Genomic DNA, 27,110 nt, shown 5'->3' on the forward strand with positions numbered 1-27,110 from the left:
GAAATTATATAATCGAAAAAACCAGACATTGTGTCATTAATTAAATATTTGCAAAACTCAGAATCTTTCACCAGTCAAAAAAATATTACTTGTTTAGATATTCTTTAAAAATAGATCTCTCATAAAAATGTTGTTAAATTTTTATGCACTTCGTGGCATAGAAAAAGCTGCTTTAAATTTAATTCAATATATATTTTTTTAGTAAACTTTTTTGCTAAAAAAACGCTCTGTATATACATATGTGTGTTACTATAACACAACACGTAATTAAACCTCGCGACCCTATGAATATGCGACTTATGAGAAACTTCCCCGACTACGCTTCAGAATTAATGACAAATTTTCATCCCTCTTCTTACATCATCGTCTTTTCTCATTTACAGCTAGCTCACGCCTCTTTGATATATTCAACCATTTCGTTGTGATTTATAACCACACACACGTCTACTTGCGTTTTACATTCGCTGAAATTGGACGAATTTATATATTCCCTCGATTAATCTCGACTCCATCTGTAACTGTGAAATTGTTCCAGTGAACAGCGTTTGGTACAGATAAAATCTCGATTTATCCCGTTCGTTATACAAATCGCAGAAAATTCGCAGACTCTCGTGAAGCAGTTTAATCTTCGCGAGCGTCGAAAGATTTGCTATGCTGTGTAAACCAGCGATTTGAAAGTTTTCGAATTCGAGCTTATCGTTTTTACGGTGTCGTTTTTCGAGCCATTTCAAAGTTGCAAAGTGGCGTGTAATAAAAATAACGCTTTGGATTTGATTATATGAAAGGGTGTTGTGTATGTATCGGTAAATTGAGAGCTTGTGTCTAAAACTTTTTCGATTAAAATGCAATCGGGTGTTAGTAAAATACGTTTAGATGCAGATGTTGAGGAAAAGTTTTAAGTGGCATCTATTGTATTATAATATTATTAAATGATTGAGATAGCTGAGCTCTTTGGCTACTTAGAACATATTTGCATATACTTTAAACTTATAGCTTTGTATTAATATAATACTTTATAACAAACTGTTGAGAAGTTTTGGTTTAGGTGTTCATGGTTTGCGAAAGTCTGTGGCGATCATTGCTTACATCTGGTTTTTCAATATTCTTATATTTACGATTTCTCTCGGGGGCTTGTTTGAAAAAATGACGCTGTGTCTTACAGTTTCTAAACCTAAAATGCAATCTTATTGTCTTAATTTTGATTAAAAAAAATGCAACTAATGTATAATATAATTATTTTAATCTGCTTCCGGACGCGCTCGCTTCGAAATTGAATTGTTACTATGCAAATCGCTCGGTATGAACTTGGCCATAATAATACACTTAAACAAAGGAAATATATTTAATTATAATTAATAAAAACAAAAATTGAATTTTCTCGATTGAATTCCGAGTAATTAATTCAATTGTTTTTGATTGGAGGCTCTGACTGTCGACCAATGAAAAAATAGCATTTAAATATAAAACAAGATGGCCGGTAGCAACGTGACAGTTGTTTATAAAAATAATTTTCATAATTTTGCATGTGCGATGTTCGGTTTAATATAATGTGTGTAAGGATTATAAGTATACACCGATTAAACAATGTAAACGATTATAAAACAATCATTGTAATGAATTCTGCAAATTTTGAGTGTCGTCGATGGGCTCCGAGACCGAAAAGTGAGTTTTTTTATTTTAATACAACCCTTTTTGTCATACTGTTAACTAATGAATTGCAAGTGGACGGAGACAATTTGCTCCAATCCATCTACAATTTTTCTTGCAACTCAATTTTGGATTTGTGTTGGGCAATCTTTCCTTTGAATTTCACCCATATACTCCGGTGACTATGTACACAATTCTAAAAGCTTTAAACCCTTTGACACAAACCAACCCCTGCTTTCTTACGAAGAATGGCGCGGAGCGTTTTCTTGCTGGAATCGGATGGTAACATAGTCTGCTCAGAAATATTTTTCAGTAGGAATTTATTAATGTGGATTTTAACATTGAAATTTAAATGTCACTATTCATACTACCCTTTCCTAACCCTGCTGCTGCCATGCAACCTCAGACAATAACGCTTCCGCCATATATTTGACTTAAGGTGCTTCACAATCAGCTAGATATTTTTCTCCGATCTTTTGATACCAGGGGTCGCAAAAATTTAAAAAATGTTTAAAAAAGTATGATTATTTCAAAAAATAATTGCTTCACAAATTTTTGAATAAATTAAGTTTTTAATATTTTTTTTATATCAACTAATTTTAGTTTAAAATTACCTTAAAGTTAGATTTGTCGGACCTAATGACTTTCGCCCAATCTTAGTGTTTTCGGGCTCACTCTAATGCTTGCACTACACTCTCTGGAAGATGTCCGAACCGAAGTTCAACTGAAGTAGGCCGAGGTCGCCGACTTACAAGTAGCAGCCACACTGCCACAAATTTCATATGCCGTCCGGACGGCGGCGGTGAATGACGTCCGTACGACGGCTGCTGTCATCTACAACTGGCATATTTGCGCGCGATCGAAAAATGTGACAAATAATCGCAATTTTTAAATTGTCATATTCTTAAAATTACGCTACTGATTATTATAAAAGTTTGTGTGGGCACTCACCAATACAATATCAATGAAAACTTTTCGATCGTAAATATTCAATTTACGCAAAATCTTTGTCGGCTTTTGCAAAATGCCATAAGGCATAAAAATGATACTTCAGAATACGAACACCACATCTGTCTAGAATTTTTTGCCATCGATTCTAAATAAGAATTCGTTATGGTGTGACATTTATATAAACCGATCTAGGAAAATACATAAAAAATAATAATTCAAAAATGTCAGTAAGAGTCTATTGAAGGCCCTGATAAACATGTGTTATTATAACTTGACCATGTGACCACGATGCAGCGCTCGACGTGCGTGTTAACCATAGGACGCCTACGCGCATACTGAAATTGAACCGAGCTACTCGTTCTATCTCAGATTGCGAAAAACCATATCATTATCTCTCTCACTCTCGTCACTTAACACGCGAGAGAGCGAAAGGGGAAGTATCTCACCGCTCGCGCTCGAAAGAGCAGCTCCGACTTCGGTTTCTTTGACTTTGGTCCGTTTACCGACAATGTTCGGAAGCGCTCGAAGCTGGCCAAGTCGACTGAATTACCCCCATTTTACCTCCCGTTCTCGGTAACCTCGGACAACTTCCGAAAGATTTTAGAGCGCGCAGAACCGAACTCGACCGAAGTAGCCCACCATATTCTCCGTCCTTGGTCAACCTTAGCCAACTTCCAGAGAGTGTAGTGCAGGCATAAGCTTAAAGTTTTATTAATTTCTGAAAGCCACGGTTTGTGTCGGGCTTTACAACCGCTGAGTCTCACTTCGTTGAGCTTTATTCTCACCGTCTGCGAAAAAATTGATGGCCCTCTGCTTGAAGCAGTAATCTTTGAAGATTTTCGTTCTTTCTTTTTCTTTTAGTTCTTGACTTTGATTTATAAGAACTACATTCGGTAAACCGTTTCAAAGCATATTTAACAGCGTGTGGTGAGCAATTAATGTGTTTATTAATTTTAATCAAATTATATTCGCACGTTTTTTGCCTTTTTTAAATATTTATATAATATTCAAAATAAATTATTAAATAAAAAAAATATAACTACATATCACGCAACTGAACCTAACGGTCACTAACCCTTTTTAAAACTCAAGTGAGCAATTAAAAACGACAAATTCCATTGTATAGTTTTCAGAAGTACGGTTAATACAACCTGCCAAAATATTTTGGTCAGATAATTGATTTTAAATGTAGTTTATAAAGGTATCATCTTATAATTCTCTACATTAAAGACATATTTTTCTTTTCTTAAAGCCACATTTTTAATCTAAATAATACGCTTTATTTTAATGAGCGCATTGTGTGTCGTAAATAGCTTTATCAAATGGGGAAAAACTATGTCAAACCAAACAATTATTTTAAGTGTGAATTGAATCTTGAATTTTTTAATTTGATTGTAAAAAATAATATTAAGGTTGACTCCTGAAATTTTGAACACCGTCGCTTACTAACTGATACTCTCAGGGCGCGAAGACTCGGTTAATTGCTGGGTTAAAGAAAACGTTTAGCGCCCGCTGTTGAACTTACTCTTCGTCCGTTATACTTTTTCAGTGTGGGCGGTATTCTCTCCAATTAACCGGCCACCCACCCTTTTGTCCGTACTGCGATAATTACCGAACTCCGTCGCAAATTGCCGTGATTAGAACCTGGCAGTGGAGCCCCGCAGACCAAAGCATCTCTTCGGTTCCGATCTTTCTCAGAGATTTGTTATAGATAAAATTACCTCTTATACCTTAAACACGCTCCATCTAACCTATTTGAAATGTTTATTGACATTACCATAGTCGAACATTGCCATAATTAAATTATTAAAATTAGAAACTTCAGTTAAGATCACAATCTGAGATTTTTTTTCCAAAGAAAATTGATCTGTCGCTTAGCTATGGCGTAGATGATGGATCACAGAGGCGCTGGAAAGTATCAATCTTGTCGCCGACTGTAACGTATGGTTTATTTTTATTCTGCGTTTATTTTGTATATGTGTACGTAAATATGTGCAACCACAAATGACGATAACGAATTGTTTGTTATGTTTTATATATATTTCATAAATATATGTGTAAAAGGATCCTTTTAAATTAAAATATAGAACGGGAAATCAGATAAATTAAGATTTTCTCGTAGAACTTGGACAGGGTGAAAAACCTGTTAATGTTACCCACATATTGTGTATTTAGGAGTAAAGCTAGATAACAATGAGCTTACCTAACAAACCTCATTAGCGCTGAGTATTAGTTTCCAGTTGTTTTAGTTAGAGTTCTTGAAATTTTTCGTAAATCGTGGTGTTGAGTTTATTCTTTTTCGCAATATTTTGCTTAACTTTAATTAATACTATAATAGCTATAAAATGTAATAAATAATAAAATCGATAAATCTGAATATGTAGTGAATCAATAAATAATAGTTGCAAATATGTTACATTATTTAATTAATATTTGGGAAATTCTTCACTGAATCATTATAAAAAATAGATTTAAATCCTTACGGAAATAGACGGTGATCTAATAGAGAACTAAATACTAGTTTTAAAAAGGCATATAATAAATAAATGCATAATTTCTATGACGTTTACTATTTTATTGTATAGATACGTGTATTGAATATTATTCAGTTAATTCTACTCATTGATTATAAAGCCCAAAAAAATAAAATTTCTAATTTCTGTGACAAATAAAATTATATTACTTAAAGTTTTCTCGGACACTTTCGCAAGTAAGCGACTAATTTAAATTAAGCTATATTTTAAATAAATTTACATTCTTAAGTATCTCCTCTTTTGATACTGAGCAACGTTTTATATTGAAGCAAATTAATTTAGCTTTGTATGTATAATGCTTTCATTAAATTATTCAAACACACTCATTGTACGTTAATTAATTAACATAAAAGTAAACGTACTTCAATTAGGATCATAAAACGAATAAAATTCTATATACAAAGTCAGGTTTATATAAATAATAGCCCAAAGTTAATAAGCAACGCTGGCAATTATCTCGCAGTTAATCTAATTGTACAATACGTCTAATCCGAATTAAGTTCGAGTCGAGGAAAGTGTCTCGTATCCTTTGTTTTAGTTGCGCTCACACTTTCTTATTTTCTTCTTCCGAGAATCTCATCAAAAGACTTTTCCTTCTGCTTGCTATAGATAATTAAAAATACAAAATCAATTCGGCGCAAACGCGTCTGGCCGTGAGATTATTGGATAATTGAATACTTGTAGCAAAATAAAAATTACACGATAAGCCCACAGAAATTTTCCGAAGAGATTGCTTCCCACGCTATACATGCAAATATTAAATTTACATGTATATATAATAATTTTATTTATAATACTTTGTGCGATATTACTTTGAATTTTCATACTAGACTACGCACTAAACTAATCAAGATAAATATACCGGGGGTCCGCTTCACAATACACATGCGAGATTCGTTTCACAGAATGGATTAACATTTTCGACATGTCGAAAATGTTACGCATATTATAATAATAGGCTCGCATGTGCGCTGAATAGGATTGTTATTGTTTAATTACAATTTGCCCTGAATGTGTTATTACACGTCCCTCACTTTCTTGTCTTCTTTTGTGCTTTTATCACGTTTACATATGTTTTTCATTTTATTTAAAATAATTTGGTAGACAAGGTTTGCCTGAAATATGTACAATAATAATTTATTCGCACAGGCTTTTTTATTTATTTCGGCTTCATGGCTTCTGCATATAAGCCGTGAGAATTTATATTTATACATAATGTGGCGTTATCACTCAAAACACTCGAGATCTTTGTGAGCATTATTATAATTTTATAATATTAAATATTATTAATTAAATTTATAATTACGCAATTAATTAACATTCTTGTATATATTATATCAAGTACGAATGAAAGTATTAAAATATAGGATGATATAAGCATGGGAGTTGGCAAAGAGCAAAACAGATTTTCCGGTGCTTCACTTAAAAGCATTTTCATTGTCTTCTAATTAATTATGTTCACCTACATGACTTATATTATATAAAAATAATTTTTAATTGTCATTAAATAAATTAATATAAAAACAGTTTTTTTCGATCGTCCTTTACTATTACTATTTAATAAAACAAAATAATTGCTTTTTCTTAAATGCACTGGTTACGATTTTAAATATGTCGTTGAGAGTCAAAAAGTTTATGAACTACTGGGTGAAGCTAAAACATTACGAAATCATTTTCTTTCCTGTTAAATTGGCTGTTGATGTTACTCACAATGTGCTCAATGGTGTTAATGGTGTTAATTCAATTATTTTTATAACTGCAACAATCATACACGACCTTATTAATTGACCGTCAGTAAATGGCTTTTTTATTAGCTTACAAATGAGCTACTCATGAATTTACTTTAGTGACAGCTACATATTATTTTATTTATTTTCGAATGACGACGTAAATTGTATTTTTTTATTACAAACAAATTGTCATCGCACAATAAACTTTGCTTTGTCATCTAATTCAGTAACACAATAATATAAACTCCACTCTGCTTTAACCCTTTAAACGTCAGCGACTTTTTATTGATATAGCACCTGTTATTTCTCTTCACGGATCAGTAACACTTTCTAAAAATAAATATAAATACTTGATTTACTGATAAGTAAAACTAATATAAAAATCTTTAATAATTAAAAAAATATAATTTTTTAACTTGTAAATTTGTAACAAAAATAATCAACAAATGAGTCGCTGGTGTTTAAGTGGTTAAAAGCACCACATTCGAATTCTCTTTTCTTCTGGCTATGACAAAGACGAGACGAATATTCATGGGTAATAAAAACGTAGCAGTTGAATGTGAAGCAATAGGAGCACCACGTACGGTCATACATAGCAACTTTTTAATTCGTAACGAGTTTGAAAATTTACTCCTGGATTAGTGGGCTGGAGCTGGCCCGCGGACCCCTCAAACAATTAATAACCCGCCCATGGTGGAAACAGTTAGAGTGACTACTAGAAATTCTGCGTCGAGACATTCCGGGTTTTTATTCCTGGGAATACCTAGATTTTACTTTTAACAAATTTGATTCAAGACTTTCTGATTTAAATTGTACATTTCATTTCTTGAAAATACTATTCTTATGGTTAAGAACCCCTGAAACAATCGATTGTCAATATATGAAAGCAGATTGCTAAATCTTAAAGTACATTCAAGATGATTATTTTTATATTTGAGTTGGTAATTGGAAGGACCGATTAGTGATTATGTTGCTATATTATATTATACACTTTCAGTGGCGTAGCTTGAGTATGTGCCGCCCGGCAATCCTTAAAATTGCCCCCCCCCCATATATTTTTTTGCAGGGTCATAAAATCAGCATTTCTTAAAATAATAAATTGATTATTGTTAAGCTCTTGGTATTCGTAGACTTACATAAATTTTAGTTTATTCAGGGTTAAGAACCACACTATACGATTCCATCGCGAATATGCCGCCCCCAAGCAAGTGCCGCCCGGGGCGGCCCGCCCCCTCCCCATAGCTACGCCACTGTATATTTTCTTAAAAAATAAATAAATTTATTAAAAAATGCTACTTTTTATTCAATTTGTAAATAAAAACGTTGGCTTTTTTAGCACACACAATACTTTATATATACAACTATTTATTATGAAAATTGATGAGCAAGCAAAATTCTCGAGTCTTAAAATTATCACGTCTCAAATCTTAAGGCTGACAAAGACGAGACTTCAGAAACCTTATTGACTACACATACGTTTCGTTGGCCCTTCATTGAAATTTCGAAACACGTTAAATACTTTGAAGTCGATTATCTTGTAACATATTTTATGTATATTAATTTCAAAGTTTAAATCCACTCGATTTCTAAAACTTAACTAAATATTATAATACACAATTTCCCTTTGAAAACTGTCTAGTGTACACTTTGGACCGAATCGAGCCGTACATCACGATAATCTCAGCAGCAAAAAGCACACTATCAAAACTCAAAATTATTGTACACAAACGATTTTGCCGATAAAGTAAACAGTAGTAGCAGTTTCGTAGCTACGGCAGCGATCCAATATAAATTTCACAGTTGATAACGGCCGAGTGTTAACGATATTAACGGCTTCCGTGTCGGCACGACCGGTTGCTAAAAATTTAGCCTGTTGCACACGTAGTCGGCGCGGGCGGTGGCAAGCCGACATTGTGGCTTGTCACGTAATTTCGAAACCCTGGCAAATTTAGCCAGTGTGCGAATACTACTTTCGCACAATCGAAACCGTAAAGGTTAATGGGGCGGGCCGGGCTTTGTGTTTTCGGTTCCGCGAAGCTGGATGAATATTTCAAGCAGCTTTTCAATTTCAAAGTTTTTTTCCTTCGGTCTTCCACTCCCACCCCCTCCTTATTTTGAATCGAGGCCGAAATATAAATAAATAGAATCGGCATTTAATGAATAATTGATGGGAGCGTTTTATTTTATGGCAACACTAATAAATAATTATTATTTTATACTGAGAAAGTTATGAATTATAAATTTATATACAAAAAGTATTTGGAAAGTATAGATAAAAGTGAGAGGTTCGTTCCTTATCTTTTGTACATAAAAAGAACCGCCCCTGAAATTCGTCTTTAATTTATTGGAAGGTCATTCGTTTTAGTAGGCGTTAATCGATCGATGAACTATCTAACAATGCCAAGAAGAACACAGAACTGTCTTTTGTATGATACAGTTACCGGTAGAATAAGATATCTGAAATTGGGTGTCAGAAATTATTCCTAGGTTCACTAAATACATTTATTTATTTTGTAATACCAGGTTAATACCGACATAGATTTTTCAATAATAATAACAAAAATATTTAGCATATATAAGAGAACAGATACATAATCTTAAAAAATGTAAAACCAAAGAATCACTTTCACATTTTTTTACATATTTTTTGGTGTTGAAAAATACGCGCTTTATTAAGCACGAGAAATATTTTTTTTCGTACAATCCGTTTTCTAACACACAAATTTCCCTAATATTGCTGCACTACACAGAAAATAGGTTAAATTAATACCATAATCACGATATTCGGTATACCGGTATTGAAAGCCCTACTTAGGAGCGATTCACCCCTATAAGGCTGCTCCATCGCTTCCCGTTCACTCTCAGGATTAATATAAAGCACTATTGTTTCATCTTCCATGATAAACGAGTGTACATATATATTATACATATATATACAATATAATATAACTCCTCTTCCATTTTCACGGCAAAGATTTAAGAGCTTTAAATTAAATCACATCGAAAACTCTTATTTTTAAACAGTGAAAAATAATTAAATAGAGCTGCACTTATCTTAATTTGGGTTAAGGTGTCTTTGAAATTGAAATAAATGTTTATTATATAATTATACTAATTATAAAAGAAAAATCTAATCTGTAATTATATTACAGATTAGATTTTTCTTATCTCACGGATGAATATCGTTATTAAGATTTTTTTAAATAAAATTGAGCTATGTCATGCATAGTGCAATTTTTGGATTTTGAGGCCGAAGAGGTGTGACTTTGCAGCATAATAGACGCTGGAACAGTTTATTTATATATAAATATATAAATTATCATATATAGAGGGAATTCTAGATTATTATATACTATTGAAATGGTATCTAGATCGAAAAGTCTTTGCTGGCGTGTCGAGTTGTATTATTGTTGGCTGTAATTTTGGTGTAGCAGCTTGGATAAGTGGTAATGTATTCTCTTACCGCTCTCTGGACAATCAGCTTATGGTCTCTCTTGTTAATGCAGTTTCCTGGCTCGCCTTTGTTGCTATGACTCTCCTCATATGTGACCAAATATCACATCTTTTAGAATAATATTACTACTAAATATATACGTATATACATATATTATTATTTAAATGATTTTTAAATGATAAAAACATACGTTTATTATTTATCAAATATATATTTTAAGTTAGTTCAACAGATTTATATAATTAAGATTTTGTAATTAGCGAAGTAAAGGGATTGTTTAATTATAAATGTTCATTAACATTTTATGCCTTTTCGTCTTACAGAATAATAAGTGGCGCATTCAAAAGTTATCCTATAAGAAATTTAATATTGTTTTCTTTTTATAATATAAAAGGAACCCAAGGGATTTGATTGAAATCTCGCGTTTTTCACTTACTTTCGTTCTATATTTCGGCTGCGATGCTCCAGCCATGGTCATGAATTATCTGTAGCAGCAGATAATTCACTGTAGTTATGTGAATCTCGAGATTCCAATATTATTAATACTCACGAACCTCTAAAAAATATATTTATATGTATAATTTTAATTGATAAAAATTATATGATTTGAAGCTAATTATTGAGATTTATTTATTTTATTTGGGTTTGCTTAATTATAAATGTTTATCAACATTTTATGCCTATTCATCTTCAAGAATAATAAGTGGCGCATTTAAAAGTTGTAAGAAATTTAATATATTATAGTATTATTTCGTAATATTGTTATTGCTTTCATTCTGATAAAAAAACGCAGTACTTTTAAAGCTTAAGAATCTGCATAAAAGTTGTATAAAATCAGCTATTTAATATAATGATAATAATGACAAATTATTTTAAAAACAACTAAGATACTTAATTTACAGTTCACATCTAATCTGAAATAATAATCAATTATAAATTCAGGGAATAATTAAAATATGTATAAAGAAATAAATACAAAAATCAATACATTCAAATTAGGTACTACTTTGAAATTACATTTACTTTACAATAATTGAAAGAGTCATAGAATTAAAAAGCTTTATTATTAAAGCATTATTTAATCTTAATCTTGTTATTCTAATACGTATTCTTGAAGTTCTCTCTCCAGTGAATTACAAAGATTGTAAGATGATGTTAGATAAATTCAATTATCGCTAAAATGAGCTTATAATTTATATATAAACAAAATTTTATAATGTTTAAAATATAGTTTAATAATTCAGGAAAAATTCCTTAGCTAAATATTTTTTTTAATTGTTTATGTTAATATTGATCCATTTTATATACATATGTTCCAAAAAACAATTATTTGCATTAGGAAAATAATTTGTTTTACCATTTTTCCAATTATTCTTATCTTATGATACTTAATTCTATCTATATATTTACATAATATGCAATTCTTACATTAAAAACTATATTTACTTTTCTATTTTCTCCTAGCAACTATGTACTCAGACAAAAAATAACATGTAGGAAGAATTTCATTAGACGGTTCCTTTAAAAATAAACATTTAATTATGGTATGTTTAATTAAATTAAATTATAGTCTTATCTCTATTTTATTGTAATATCTTATTATAGCTTTTAGTAGTAATTTTGTTAGTGGTTATGTTAATTAAACACGCTTAGTTATAATATTGTTTTTTAGCAGATTACTTGCCAATACGTTGGTGAGTTTTTACTCTGTTCAAATACTATTCACTTATATTTTTAAATGTTTCTTTTACATTGACAAGTTACAGTCCCTTATATATGATTTCAATTAAAAATATCTTTAGCGAAAAAATTGGTTCACTCTGCATATATAAAATATTTAAATCAGGGTCTCTATATTGTTAATACTTTCTGTTTTGTAAAAAATGCAGTCGTAGAAGGTTTAATTAAATTGATAAAAATTCACATCAAAAGCAGACGTCGTTTGGCGGCAGCGAACACACATAAAGAGCAAAAGAAAAGCGGTACTTTTCCCCGGGGAAAATTAAAGCGCTTAATTGATACCCTTTCGATCGATTCTCGCCCGAACTGAGCAATTTTTTCCCTCAGATCTCAATAGAGAAAACAAGGTCTAACCGTGAAGCATGTTCGCATTTAATAATAAATGAAAATCTCTTCCGTATCAAGAGACCGTGAATGGCTCTATTATGTTCTCTACGCGTTCTCTTTGCTCCCACACCGAGCAAATAACGCGAAATGGAATGTCTGCACGAGTGCTAAATAATCACGACCCTGTTTGCACTTATTATTTGTTATATTATATGGTCTATTATGAAAGTCCTAGTTTTGTGTGGACAGTCTGATTAGCTCCATATAAGGAGATTGGGTCATATGAGTATTTAACGAGTTATATAAAGCTCAGTAAAAGCTCTCTTTGCATAAGATAAAATGTTTTGTTATTTAGTGTCAATTTTTCAAATATGTGCGGTACATAAAATATTCACAAATACACTGTACAAATCTATATTGCCATTGTTCAACTCCTATAAAATATATTATTATCTCCACATAAATAAATTATGATACAATTTTGACAAAGTGATCGTTACTATACCGTCTGAATATATTTTAGTGTAGTATCTACATAAATTATTTTTTATATGCCTTTTTTTATTATATTATGTTTACTTTTATCGTCTGTCTATTTATAAAATATTATAATGGCAATCTGAATATGCTTATTCCATTAAGTTAATATAAAATCATACGAAAATAAAAGGCGTGCGTGATAACGGTCTCTCGTTTATGATAATATTATTATATTTTACTTAACTTAACTTGAAAAATCTTACAATATATACTAAAATTGTACCTAGCAAAACTTAAATCTTGAATAACATATAGAACCTAATTAAAATAATATTTTCAGGTTTAGAAATATACCGCGTATGAAAATACTATGCAATGTATAGTTTCCAAATATCACATCTATTTATGTACATATATGTATGTTTATATCAATGATCGTAAAAAGTGGTCCATAAAAACTAATTGTAGCTTTTATGAGCACTTTAATAAACTATAAATAAAAATAAACGCTTGACTCGACGTGTAAAGTATGACACATAGGTACATGGATACAAGTCCAGCAAAATATAATTTTTGGTGAAGGTTGAGAGTGACATCATCGCACTAAAACAAAACTGGTGTTTTTTATGTAAAAAATAAAAACACAGATAACAAGTTTTTTTGTTATTATTCAAGTATTTAAGACTTGCAATCTCACTCAAAAAATTATGATAATTTTTTTTATTTGTCTACATTTATGTTCAATTTTTTACTGTATGTTTTTTAACAAAACAATATTATTATCACGCGTCCGAATTAACTTGACGTAAATTTGTTTATATTTAGTATTAGAAAAATACTTTAAAAATATTTTGGATTTTGTTACGATTTTTATAAAATATAAAATTGTAACATTGATTTTATATAAATTATATGTATATAAAAATAATAAATATACACATTTTCTTATTCGCTAAGTGAATTTGTATTAACGCTTTTCCTATTGTTAAATCTATACATTTCCATTAGAATTAACGGTGCGTAACCTAATTTATTGGTAACCTCTCGCCACTTGCCCTATAAATTATATCTAGATGTAATTCCACAATAGCATTTATATTCAATAGTTTCAGCGCCACCATTATCACCAACAATAAATTGAAACTTGAAGGTTACAGGCAATTGTTATGCGCAGATGGTCCACGGAAGTGAAATAAAGAAATGCGGTAACTCGATTTAGTAATATTATTCACCCTTAACCTTGTCGGTTACCCGAAAATCCAAACGGAATGCTAATTTATCGATGCGTAACATTTTTACAGTAATTACTCCGTATCGCTTTCTGACCACCCCGCGAGGAATTAAATCGAGAAACGAACTCTGCCAACCCTCTAGGGTTTGCTCCAGATGCCTTTTGTTATAGCGGGTGAACTAAGAAAAAAATGGTTTCAAGGCTTATAAGGTCAAGGTTGGGACCCTTTCTGGTTTCAGAGGTCTTGGCCGTTAATGTTATTTCGTATTTACCGCGCATTTGTGCGAATTTTACGACGTATCTTAAGAAAATGAGACTGACTATTGTTGGTGAAATATGGTTGAGCTTAAACGTTGGCTAAACAATGATTTGGTGTATAAACGTATTATATCATATTTAAGTTGAACATTTGAGAGTATTACAATTATAAATTTGATTCGGGTTTGAAGGTCTAATTCTAAGTTAACAATTGACGTTGCCTTGGGCACGATAAATCTGATCGAAAGATAAATACAATAGACAAAAGGCATACTTTACATGTATTAAAATGTATATTCATATGCGTGTTTATACTTACGTGTGAATATATATATATTTTTATACCTTTTCATAAATTGAGTGAAACGTTCTATGATTACATTATTTTGTAATCTAGATTATATATTATATAAATATAAAATCATAATATTTCATATACATATATATAATTATATTTACAAAAAAATATTAGTTCTTTATCGGTATCATCGTCACGTTCTTCGTCAGATAGCTTTTCTTCTTTAGGAAGTAAAAAAAATCATAAGCTGCTTGTGAGTTTGTTTATATTTCAATTTTGTGATCTAACAAATAAAATAAACATATTGAAACATCCAACATTAAAAAAATATATGCTTTACTTAGATCAGTGGGAAGATATATTTTCATTAAAAAATACTGGATATAGATTAATTAAAAACTAATTTATATTATTTATAATAAAACCACATACAAAGAACATAAATCAATCGTTTTAATGCTTATAAAGTTAAAAGAACAAGACTATATCTTGAATAATCTGAGTTTTAAGACCGCTGCGTGCATCGCTCACCATAAAACACTGATAAATAATGATTATTTTACGGTCGATAAAGTAGATCTCTATTGCATAGTGCTGGTGACGAAACCCGCTATATTTCACTATAATTAAAATTAGGACACGTGCTTTCCACTGGCCTTTTTAAGCAAATAAATTTGCTGGGAATACGTATTCTCGCGACCCGCGCAATAGTTAATCAATATTTTATACACCACATATAATGCAAATACGCATTGACCATGATAAAAACACCTGTCTCATGTGCGTGCTAAGAGCGCAATAAATAAAAATGCTATTAATCTTACCCTCATGGCAATTATTGATTCTGAAAAATTAATGATAGAAACACAATATATTTACATATGTTTTTTTATTCATCAAAATTTCTCGAGAAATTTGAAAAGTGAAGTCGAGAATTTTTATTTCTCGAAAAATCAGAATTAAATCTGTGGAATAATAAGTGCGGTATTACCAAATCTTCACGTATTCAAACTCGAAATCATATGATTCTTATAAGATACTACGAAAATCAGAAAATTTTATTGTGCCCCTAAATCATCGCAATTGACGCACACGACTAAATGAGTCAGAGCAAAGTAGCCCTTAAGCGCATACAGAGTGCACATTATTTACTTTTATATGGAATTCACTCAAACATTTACCAATTACTTCTGACTCGATGCATCAAGCGGAGTTATGCCAATCATTGACCGAGAAAGCAGCCGCTTCCCTCTTCACGTCAACCCTAGTCCAGCCATGATGACTTAGTTCTAACTTTATATTTTTTCTGATTTGTATTTTAGTTTGTACATGTTGTATGCTAGAACTCTTAGGATTGACGTTTACTCTATGTCGCGTTTAAGCTGTCTGGCCCCTTAATTATTTAAGGTTGTAAAAATAGCTTTTTAAACAAAGTACGTGCAAAGGGTTAAAGCACTCAACGGACTTACATAACGTAGTTTACTTTTGGACGGCATAAATGATCGTAGCTACTTGCATATGAAATTATAATTAAGGGATTGTGTCGCAAGATGAATGACGCAGTACAAGCCGTGCATATATATAACGTATGTTATTATTTTATAATTTAATATGAGATTTGTAATAATACAATTGAACGTATAATTTTGTAGTATATTATACTTTATGCGCGTATTGTTCATTATATCATTTTACCCATAAAGAAGCTTCACGATCAAAGCCCCCATTGCCTAAAATGGCCTTTTAGTTGCCACTCACATAATAACAGCCAATATCACACAAGGCCGCTTGAGCGCAGGGTGTTTGCAAACACGTTTTTTTGCAAACATTATTTTCATTCAACGTTCAGGACAAATTATTTTTGCATTACGGCACGTACGCGAGGGCCCCGAGTCCGGATATCAATCACCCGGCGTTATCGGGTCTCGTGTGAAATTTTTCGGTCGTTAAATGTGTAAAAATAGTACTTTCGAGTTGTGGGTAATGTATGGTTTTCTTCCGTGCCGCTGGAGATGAATTCGCGAGGTGACCATAATATCTGGAAGTGAGATAGAGAGCTTGCTTTTATCCAATGATCAAATTCGACTCACGCGTCGAGGGAGAGCGAATTCGATTCGGCCAATCGCTTCGAATTTTTGTCGTAAGTTACGCGTTAAATTGGTTTTATGTTTGAGTCTGTATACATCAATAATATATTTTTGCTTTTATATTTGGAGATATTGAGCTTCTTTTATATTGCCTATTCAAAATAAGTGTTAATCCAATCTCAAATATTTATGAACTGCCAGAATATATTTTAGGATTTGTAAAAACAAACACGTATATGTTTAAATTCGTCATGATCGAGCAATATGATCGTAATATTATTTGATTTGCTCAAAGTATGTACAAAATATGGAATCCGCACAAATGGCTGACTGATGTCCAATAAAAATATAGTTTCTAGCGAGCTAATAAATATATAATATGCTTGAAATATATCAAATTTTAATAAAATATTTTTTTTACAAATAAATGTTTTGACTAAATTTCAGAAAGTCTAGATAAATATTATGTATTCTATGTAATTTATGTATTCTACTTTAGTGTTTGGGAACCCTAGGAACCGTGGCCAATGAGACTCAATGTGGAATCTAGTTTCTTATTACAATATTATTACGACGGACGATTAATGGAGCCAAGCGGTGGTGAAGCTGGCGCAGGGATGATGTCCGTAGACGATCCTCAGAGTTCTTGTAGCTGTCTGCAGCGAGTGTCATGAGGCAGTTCCTCTTGTATATTCCGATAATCGTTCGTATCTCAAGTCGTATCCTCTTGTCTGTCGGTGGGAGCGCGTCTGCCAGGCGAGGTGAATCTGCTGGAGACTTATGACTTTGTGACTTTGACTGCCTCTCCTAATCCGAGTCTGGGCTCATGTATTCAGAACTACAAAGCTTGCCGACCAATAGCAATTAATCAGCGATCATCCAGCCAGTCACGGCTGTCGCAGGTCTACGCCTTTGAAAAGCGACGTTTGGTCGATCAAGGTCGGATTGCATTTTCGGAAATGTCACGGATGCAGTGATTTATGATATCCGTGACCATTTCGCCACAATAAAATTCTCTCAATAAAGGAGAATATGAATGTTATTTTATGGAATTGTAACAAGATCTGTGTGGTCCCCATCTTTTACACTATTGTGTTGTTTCTCTTAACTGTTGATGAATGATCGTTTTGGTCACAGTCATTAACGCGAGCTTAAGGTTTGAAAAAAAAAATCTGTGTGTGGTCGCTACACTGCAAAATATATATATGGGTTATAGTGAGAAATCTTGACGGCACTGTTAAGATTTCTCACCCAAAACCCGTGCTTTTATTGTGTTATAGTTGAAAAAATGAAAAAATCATATGGAACAACTTTTTTTGTAAGCTTCATTATCAAACAAATACGTTTTTTGTTATCGTAACAGCAAAGCTTTTTAAATACGATTTTGAAAAAATATATAATACAACTACTCGTATATTAATATGCAATACCGGTAATACCATTAATACCGGTATTGGAGCAATTCTCATATTGCTTGCATACAAAATGATGCTCATTGTAAGGGATTAACCTAAGTAGTTTATTGGTGAAAGATATCAAAGTAGAATATTAATATCTCTTAAAGTCCAAGAAAGCGGAAATGTCGGCCAAGATTTCCGTGCAAATTTTTAAAACTGAATTTAACATGTTCGATATTGTCTTTTTGTATATGCTCGCGTTTCAACATAAAATAAATACAGTTTCTTTATCTCAGGCAAATCTAACGGTACCTAGCAATTCTCAGTAATTATGTTATGTAACAGAGAAATGATTACGCCCCTTTTTGATAGGGATGGCTGGCGAAGTAAAAACAAAAGCAGAAATTCTTTCTATTATTTGTTCATTTCTATCTCTACTTAGACATATTTTTACCCAAATGGTACACGAATTGTGTTTCACTAAATATCGGTGCTAAATATTAGCAATAAGTAAGTCGCAATAATTATATTTTAATAAAAAACAAATTTGAAAAAAAATGCGCTAAATGTAGGTTTGTTTTTAAAAAAAACTTATTTATTAGAAAGTAATGTAATATTATTTTTTCTGTTGCCAACTAAAAATAGACTGTACTAGACGATATAATTAAAATATGTTGAAGGTGTTTTTTTAAATTACACTTGATTTATATTTTATTTTTTCAAGTAAATAGATTTTTATTTTTTATTTTTATAAATATTATTGCTTTTTATTACCTAACATCATTGAGAGAAAACAAAAAAGGTTTCAACTTTTTAAAACACATATATAATATAATTAATTTAAAAATGCAAATTTATGAATTTTTCAAAAAAAGAATTCGCTTATCTAAGGTCAAATTCTCAGGGACTGAAAAGGTTGTGCTGTATTAACTTATTTTTACTTTATAATATTTACATAAACATTTATAACTCAAATTGAATCAATGTTACTCTTAACATGAGTAGAAATAAAAATATGTGAGGGAAAATAAATATTATTGCGATAATTAAAATAAAATAATATCACAAAAATATCACAATCATCATATAATTTAAATTAAAATGTAGACTCTATTATCAATTTATATGTATTATATGTGTGAAATATGTTATTTTCAATACAATACTAATGAAACGGATTAAAACCTATCAAACCTATACCCAAAGCTCAAAAGCTGCTCGACGGTATCATATAAAATTCTAAAGCAGCTTTTATGCTTTGAAGGTTTTAATTGTATTCATTATTAATTTTGCAGTATTAAGCCTCGGTATTTTACATCAAAATATCTCAAAAAATATAATTTAATTAATTGTAAAAATATCTTACATCCATTCTTGCGATAATATATTAGATAATACGCTCTCGTTCGACGTGACATCTCAGACTTGCGTTCCACGAACTTTATAATTTAATTATAACTGTTTGATTATTTCTTTATTGCTCCGTCGAGATTTTCAACAATTGACAGATCAAATTTTCATTTAATCGAACCTCAATAATTTATTAATTTACGTTAACTGAGTTTTTATATTATATAAGAAACTGCTTCGATAACGTTTTAAAATTAACGTTAATAATACAATTATAATATTAGGCGGCAACTTAAAAATGTACCTATCACTTTTATTTCATAAGAACACCCCTCAAAGCTTGAAAAGTAACATGTCTTTGCAAAATTTGGCATACTCAACACAAGATCTTTCAAACTCTATTATAGTGATCGATAGCAATAGATTTTAATTTAATAATTAAATATTGTGATACATTGTGTTTTACACGGTTTACATATATGTATCTATGCTCCTTAATTAAAATAAAAAATGTAGCTTTTTAACACCACATCTTCATCGAATCTCTAAATCTTTCTACATATCCCATATTTAATAGATTAAGGTCATATTATTTGCATGTGATTTATTCGGTTAAGAATGGCACCAAAACTCATTCAGGATCTCATTACTGTATTTGCTCAATTATAGAAGTTTGTTGAAAAAACTTTAAAGGTCACATTAAAAAATATCATATTTGAATGTGTCTATTCCATATACTTTTTCGTTTTTAAACTATTCTAATGCAACTTTTACTTCTGTAAATTTAGGCTTAGAATTATAACTACATATTTTTTTTTCCCATATCTATTATTATAAATAAGTGCATTAGAGTCATCCTATTGATTGATCACTAACGCTTAATAAAATTTTCTGGTGTATTTTACGTATTGTACTTATTTTACTCACATCTTTAGTATATCAACCATAACCTCGTGTGACTCGTCAGTGTTTTACTACCATCAGTATGACTATTCAAGCCATTAGTAACTATTCTGTGAAAGTAAATGACAATTTTAGAGTCTCCTTTTGATTCTCCTATGTACAGAAAGTTTTTAACCTACGTAAATGACTCCGCAACTTAATTTAATTGCACAAATGTCGTATGTTTTTATGTTATGCTTCAAATTTCCATCGAAACTATCACAAAAGCGCGATGATGTCACCCTCTGGACATTATTAACGAAATAGAATGACCCCTACCTCGGTTCGAAACGGATATTATATCCCAGTAGGGCTGTTTTCATATTATTCTACACATATACGATTGCGAACGTGAAATTTTAATATTTTATACATACCCGTGTACATTTGTGAATATCGTAGAAAATTTGAAGTTTTAGTATTAAAATATGCGCGTTTTAACATTACCATAAAACGTGATACATATGTACATTTGAATATCTTCATACACTTCGTCCACGGATGGACCATTAAGTCCTTGTCAAAGGCTTCAAAGTGCATAAATAATCATACAGATCGATAAGATATGAATAAATGTATTTGTATACTGTTTTAACGCTCGCAATCTTCATTGAGAATGCGAGAGCAGTATTTTAATGTACTTTAAGCTCTATTAGTTCAATTGTATACGACCTATTTCATCTACAATATATATTTAGCATGTTAATATATAAAATACGTATATGCTAATGAAGCAATTCGTTATGTACATATTTAAGGATATATTGTAATTATTTTATTATTTCAATACAAGATTAATTTATTTATATTTGTTAGACAGTTTACAGTTCATATAGTTACTGTTAAGTGTCCGAAACGGGTTAAACTATGCTAAAAAATTATTAACGTGAAGAGAGAAGCGGCTGTTTTCTGCATTACAATAATAACATTGTAATATAATTTCTTAATAAATATTTAAAAGGATGTGTAATAGGAAAATATTTAGCATTAAATAAATATATTTATTCAAGTGTAGAAGTATGTACAAATATCACAATTATGTACAAAAACACAGCTATCAGTTAATAAAAATGTCAAATAATCAATAAATATAAATCAGAAATCAATTTAAATTTTAATACAGACTTTATGGTGGCGAAGGGCAGCGCATTATTTTGGTGGACCACGACGAGAAAACAACGGCGGTGTTGCTTCATCCACCATTAACTCGTATATATGTAATTATTTTATAAATTTCATTAAAATAATACTGCAGCGGCTCAATCTGTGCAAAAAATAGCACTAATCCGCCAAAACATATATGTAGGAATTAAGCACAGCCATCAAATTTTAAACATATTTAATAACCATAAAAACATCAAAACAAAATCAATTACATATATAATTAAGTACAGACATTACATAAAAAAATGTAGATTATAAAATGATTATGTAGTTAACCTGTTTATTAATACAATATTTGTTTATAATAATATATCATATGATTTTATTAAATACAATATAATTTTAATTAGTAACTTTTTGTAGACAGAAAACTCTTGCTAATTTCTTAACTGTTGCGATGTATAATTATGTGTAATATAATTTATAATATATTTAACATAATGTATAATAAATGACTCGTACTGTATAATTCCAAAGGTTACCGCTTTATAATCAGAGGATTATTTTAACAGAAAATTTAAATGTGCTACCTTATAATTTAAAAAATATCAAAAAGTATCATAAGTTAATAGTGTTAAAAAAAAGTTGTATTTTTAAGCTTCTTATAAATGCGTCAATCTATCATATTTTTTAAGCTTTTTGTTGTCAAATATATATAATGCGGAGCTAACATAAATATTATTTATGTAATATTTTCGCATAATACCAATTTAATGACTAAATAATCGCCACTCTTACTCATTTCCTTTTTTCTTTATGTTCGCAGGGGATTCGGAAAGCAAGGATTTCAGTGCCAAGGTAAGTCATTTATAAAAGTCCAATTTGACCATCAATTATTCACCGACCGAATCGTTTCACGATTGTCCCAATGCACGTTTCCCACTCGGAATATTGTCAAACGTTTTATTTTTTATTTGTATATTTTTTTATCTATATTGGATTTACATGTTGTGTATACATGAACACATGTATAACGTTATTAAATCGCGGTGCTCGCTCTCCACGCTTCGAACTCCTACTCGGAATTCGATTTTGACGTATTCATGTGTGCCTGGAATTCGCTGAAAGCCCATGTGAGTACTCGACTATTCACATAATGCTGAAATATCATTATATGTGAGCGATGAAAAAAATTGAATAGACTATGGATATATTGATGTTATTAAACGCCATTGTATGAGTCGCTATTATTGCAGTTGTACAATAGATTAGTACAACAACTCAAATCAATAATGGACACAATGACATTCATTACAAATTATCACCGAAATAAGCTAATTTTTCATAATTAAAACACAACCAATATGGATTATTATTGATTAAAATTAAATACCTTTAAAACAACTCATATTATACACTCAATTGTGTTTCCGGGTGGTCTTTTATAAACAAAACCAAAAAATGTTTACTCTATTTATACTTCGAATGCGCCCTAAATGGTTTTCTCATGAGATCATCTCATTGCTAAAAAGAAAGCACGCTTTTCATAAGTTATGGAAGAGATCGGGACATCCATCTGCTCTCTAGGAATTTCGTTCATTAAGTGTTTGATAATTTCCTGTCGTCGTAATCATTACAAAAGTTGCCAAAAACAAATAATTAACGATCCCAAAGCGTTCTGAAAATTCATTAACACTAAACGCGCTACTCAGTTGACGTCGAAAGGGATGAACCTCGACGATAAAACATTGGACGGCTCACAAAATATTGCTGACGGTTTTGCGCAATATTTTTGTTCTGTTTTCAAGGAATATTTTTCGTCTTCTGCTCAGTCGCTTCCTTCTTCATGTTCTTGGTCTTCAGTACCATCAAAAAAACTGAGCACTCAGATCTTAAATACAGATTTAATAAATAAAAGACAGGGCGTTCTTCTGGCACTGATTTAATTCCTGGTTTTATTTTGAATGATTGTGAAGTCAGTCTCGCTGCTCCTCTAAAATGTATTTATGATCTGATTCTCAAGACATCATCATTTCCTGATCTATGGAAATGCACAAAAGTCACCCCTTTTCATAAAAAGGGTGACAAATTACATATAAAGAATTATAGACCAGTCGCAGTGTTGTCAGCTCCTGCTAAATTATTTGGAATAATTATTCATAAATATCTCTGTAATCACTTTCGGCAAGTTTTGTTAGACCAACAGCACGGGTTTCGTCCTCCCCGTTCCACTGTTACTAACTTCTGTCGTTCACCAAAACGGTGACAATTTCTCTCGATGTGCGAATTCAAGTAGACGTCGTGTATACAGATTTTGAGAAAGCCTTTGACAAAGTTTGTCATAAGTTATTATTAAAAAAAATATTATTGGTGGCCGATTGTCGAAAGAATATTTTACCCCTTCGGGGTTTCCTCAAGGATCTAATCTGGGCCCTCTGCTTTTTGTGTTATTTATTAATGACATAAATACAGCAATTACAAATTCAAGTTTTCTTCTGTACTCAGATGATTTAAAATTATATAAATGCATTTGATCTGTTGTGGACTCCTTCTCTCTACAAAGTGATTTAGACTCTAAGAATATGGGCTCCCGTTAACCGTCTGCCCTTTAGTGTCGGAAAGTGCCATACTATGTCATTTTCTCGATCCCATTCGCTATCAGCTTATTTCTACCATCTCGGAGGTAACAGTTTGACTAGAGAAACTTCCACTAAAGATCTCGGAATCACTTTCGAGAGCAAATGGAGGTTCTCTCTACACATACACGACGTCTGTGATAAATCTTTCAAGATGCTCGGCTTTGTTATGAGGAATGCCTTTCACTTTGACGATCCGTCGGTTATTTGCATCCTCTATGACACCTTAGTTCGTAGCATTCTTGAATCGGGATCTATAATTTGGAATCTCCGAATAGCCAAATATTCCCTTTTAGTGAAAAAAATTCAAAAAAGGTATTTTAGATACAACAGGACATATGGTTATTATCCGTACATATATCCCAGCGCCTTTTTTTTAGGAGCATTGGTATACGATTCGCTGCGCTCTCGCAGAAACTTGTATGTCGCTAAGCATTTTTTCAAATTACTTAAAGGTGCTGTCGACAATCCAGCTATTCTCGAGGAATTCCAGTTTTGGGTTCCGGAACATTTTCGAGAATCACAATCGCGTCCTTTGTTGATATCCGTTAGGGCTAGGACGTCCGCACTTGCCGACTCGCCGATAGCTGTGGCCATCCGGCTCCTTAATACACTGGCATTACATATTGCCCTGTTTAATGTTAGCTGATCCAGTTTGTATCATTTAATTTTGATATTTTATAATTTTTTGTTGTTTATTATTTTTAAGTATTGTTCTATTTATGTATATATACGTTTTTTTGTTTTGTAAATTTAAAATTTGTTTTCGACTATCGTGGCGCATTGGGGTAACCTGTTAGGCCACGATGGTCTTAGTTTAATGTAAAAAAATAAAAAAATATAATTTAATATATCATTATTTAAACAAATTTTAATATAATGGATGAGTTTTTCTAAAGCTCAAATATGTACATAAATAAAATAAAAAATACTTTATACATTAACCTAAAAGTATCTTGAAAGTCTTTTTCAAATTTAATTTTATAAATACTGTTATATTATATTTCTGTCATCATCTTTTCTTACATAATGTGAATATATGAAAATGTGAATAATTTTCACTTTATGCGAGTTAAAATGTGTCAAGGTCAATCCATTACGTTTCGTGATGTATGAGAAAAAGCTCTTATGGAAAGAGTTTCGGGTAGATATAAACTTCGTAAATTTACTATGCCTTTGTGATACATATTTAATTTGGTATCATATATTATATTAATCGCACTTCAACCTAACGACGTACGCGCTTATTTTATATTACATTCAAAGTTTTTATTTATAAATTGTTTTTAGATTCGCAATGAAATTCACGTACAGTTTAAATTTTTACCACTAGGTTGTACGGACAATAAATAATGTTACCTTTGAGTTTGCGTGAAGCAATCTGTAAAAAATCACTAAATATATTTTTTTTCTTGTTGTCGCTGATAAAAATAACATTAAATGGACAACGTTATGCAATCATAAATGAGAAGGTGTAATAGCCGACTATAAGAAACGCAAGCATATATACATATATAAATATTATATGTGATGAAGATTGAATAATATTGAAAGAACTCAATGATCCTATTTTATATCTGATACCATTTTAAATGTATATTTTTTACTTTCTCTACTAAAATTTGCTCTCAACGCCGTTCTTTCTTTATATTCAATAGTGATTTATCCCCATGCGAGTTTTCTTTGCAGCATCGTCATTACACCTTTTCCAGTATGTACCTGACCTGAATTAAGTGCTGTCTCGTTTTTCCCGCGGGAAAAACGCCACACTGCAAAAGTGTGTTCGCTATGAAAGAGATGTAGAAAAAATACTGTATACAAATAGTACACGTGTCTAATGCACTTTTAACGACATGCGTCCTTTCACTGTCGTGGGATTTCCGCTGAGTGAAAATTTTTCCATTTTCCGGATGCGCAGATTTTCGCGAACGCTTCCGGGAACGCTCGCGCACCGTAAAAGGGTTTGCATGTTAAATCAGTTTAATTACGAGGTTTGCTTATTAATAAATGTTAAGGTTAACGCGCAATATATTACTACTGAAGGGATCAATTTAAATTTTAATAGTAAAACCTTTTCTGATTTATAAGCGAACGTATAATAAATATACGTTTCGTTATATAATCAATAAAAATATAATTTATATTATTTTATTTATATCTAAAATCTCATGAGAATAATATGTATACTTGTCAATATATTTGCATGTAATACGTGTCTCGGGATCATATCTGTCAAAAAAAGAAAGCTTCACAAAATATTCAATCTAGATTACCTCAATGTGACCTTTTCGTTTTACATATTATTTCGCATATTTCTGTGTATATGTTTATATTATATTCCTGGCGTGTTAAAATGTCACCCCAGTGCTAACTTATTGTACCTATCCAGGTATGATATTTTTATTAATTTCAACACATTGTTTATGGTAATATATTTTATTATTAGATCCTATTAAATCACTTTTTTATATATGTATATTATCACACAGAAGAGATTTTTAAAACCGATTATTTTCTAATTACAGAATATATGTAAATTTAGGGAGATAAATATATAGAGCTTTTTCATCGAGCTTTAGCACTATTTCCATTCCCCGAACGTTGGCCAATTTGTATTATGGGGTGATGACGTACAAAATGCAAAGAAATACTTTTTTAACATTTTCAGCTTGCAAATGATGTGTTAACGTTCGAACACTACACCACAGTTAGTAAATAACGACAAACACACATAAACACCAACGGTAATAATAAAATAAATAAACCCTGAGTCATCAGCAGCCTAAACAATTTCATAGCTAGCGCGAATAGCGCAATTGACAACCAAACACAATAAATATTTCGCATCGATAATTGGCACAGTTTCAAGTAAACAGAAACGGATATCCGCTCGCAAAAAAAATTTTCTGAAGCCACAGTGATTGTTATGAAATGTTTATTTTGA

General features: G+C 31.1%; 1 protein-coding gene across 2 annotated transcripts in view; it reads left to right on the forward strand.

Annotated features, from left to right (window-relative positions):
* Positions 1-27,110, forward strand: part of Pkc53E (Protein C kinase 53E) — a 220,542-nt gene that overhangs the window by 163,409 nt on the left and 30,023 nt on the right. For both annotated transcript variants that reach the window (XM_088184718.1, XM_088184719.1), the window contains exon 2: positions 22,357-22,388. In XM_088184718.1, the coding sequence (XP_088040844.1) occupies positions 22,357-22,388 (32 nt within the window). The remainder of the gene's footprint in view (positions 1-22,356; positions 22,389-27,110) is intronic.

Source organism: Plectrocnemia conspersa, unplaced genomic scaffold, assembly GCF_051122295.1.
Source record: "Plectrocnemia conspersa isolate PC_06_02 unplaced genomic scaffold, ASM5112229v1 ptg000004l, whole genome shotgun sequence".
Taxonomy (NCBI): Eukaryota; Metazoa; Arthropoda; class Insecta; order Trichoptera; family Polycentropodidae; genus Plectrocnemia; species Plectrocnemia conspersa.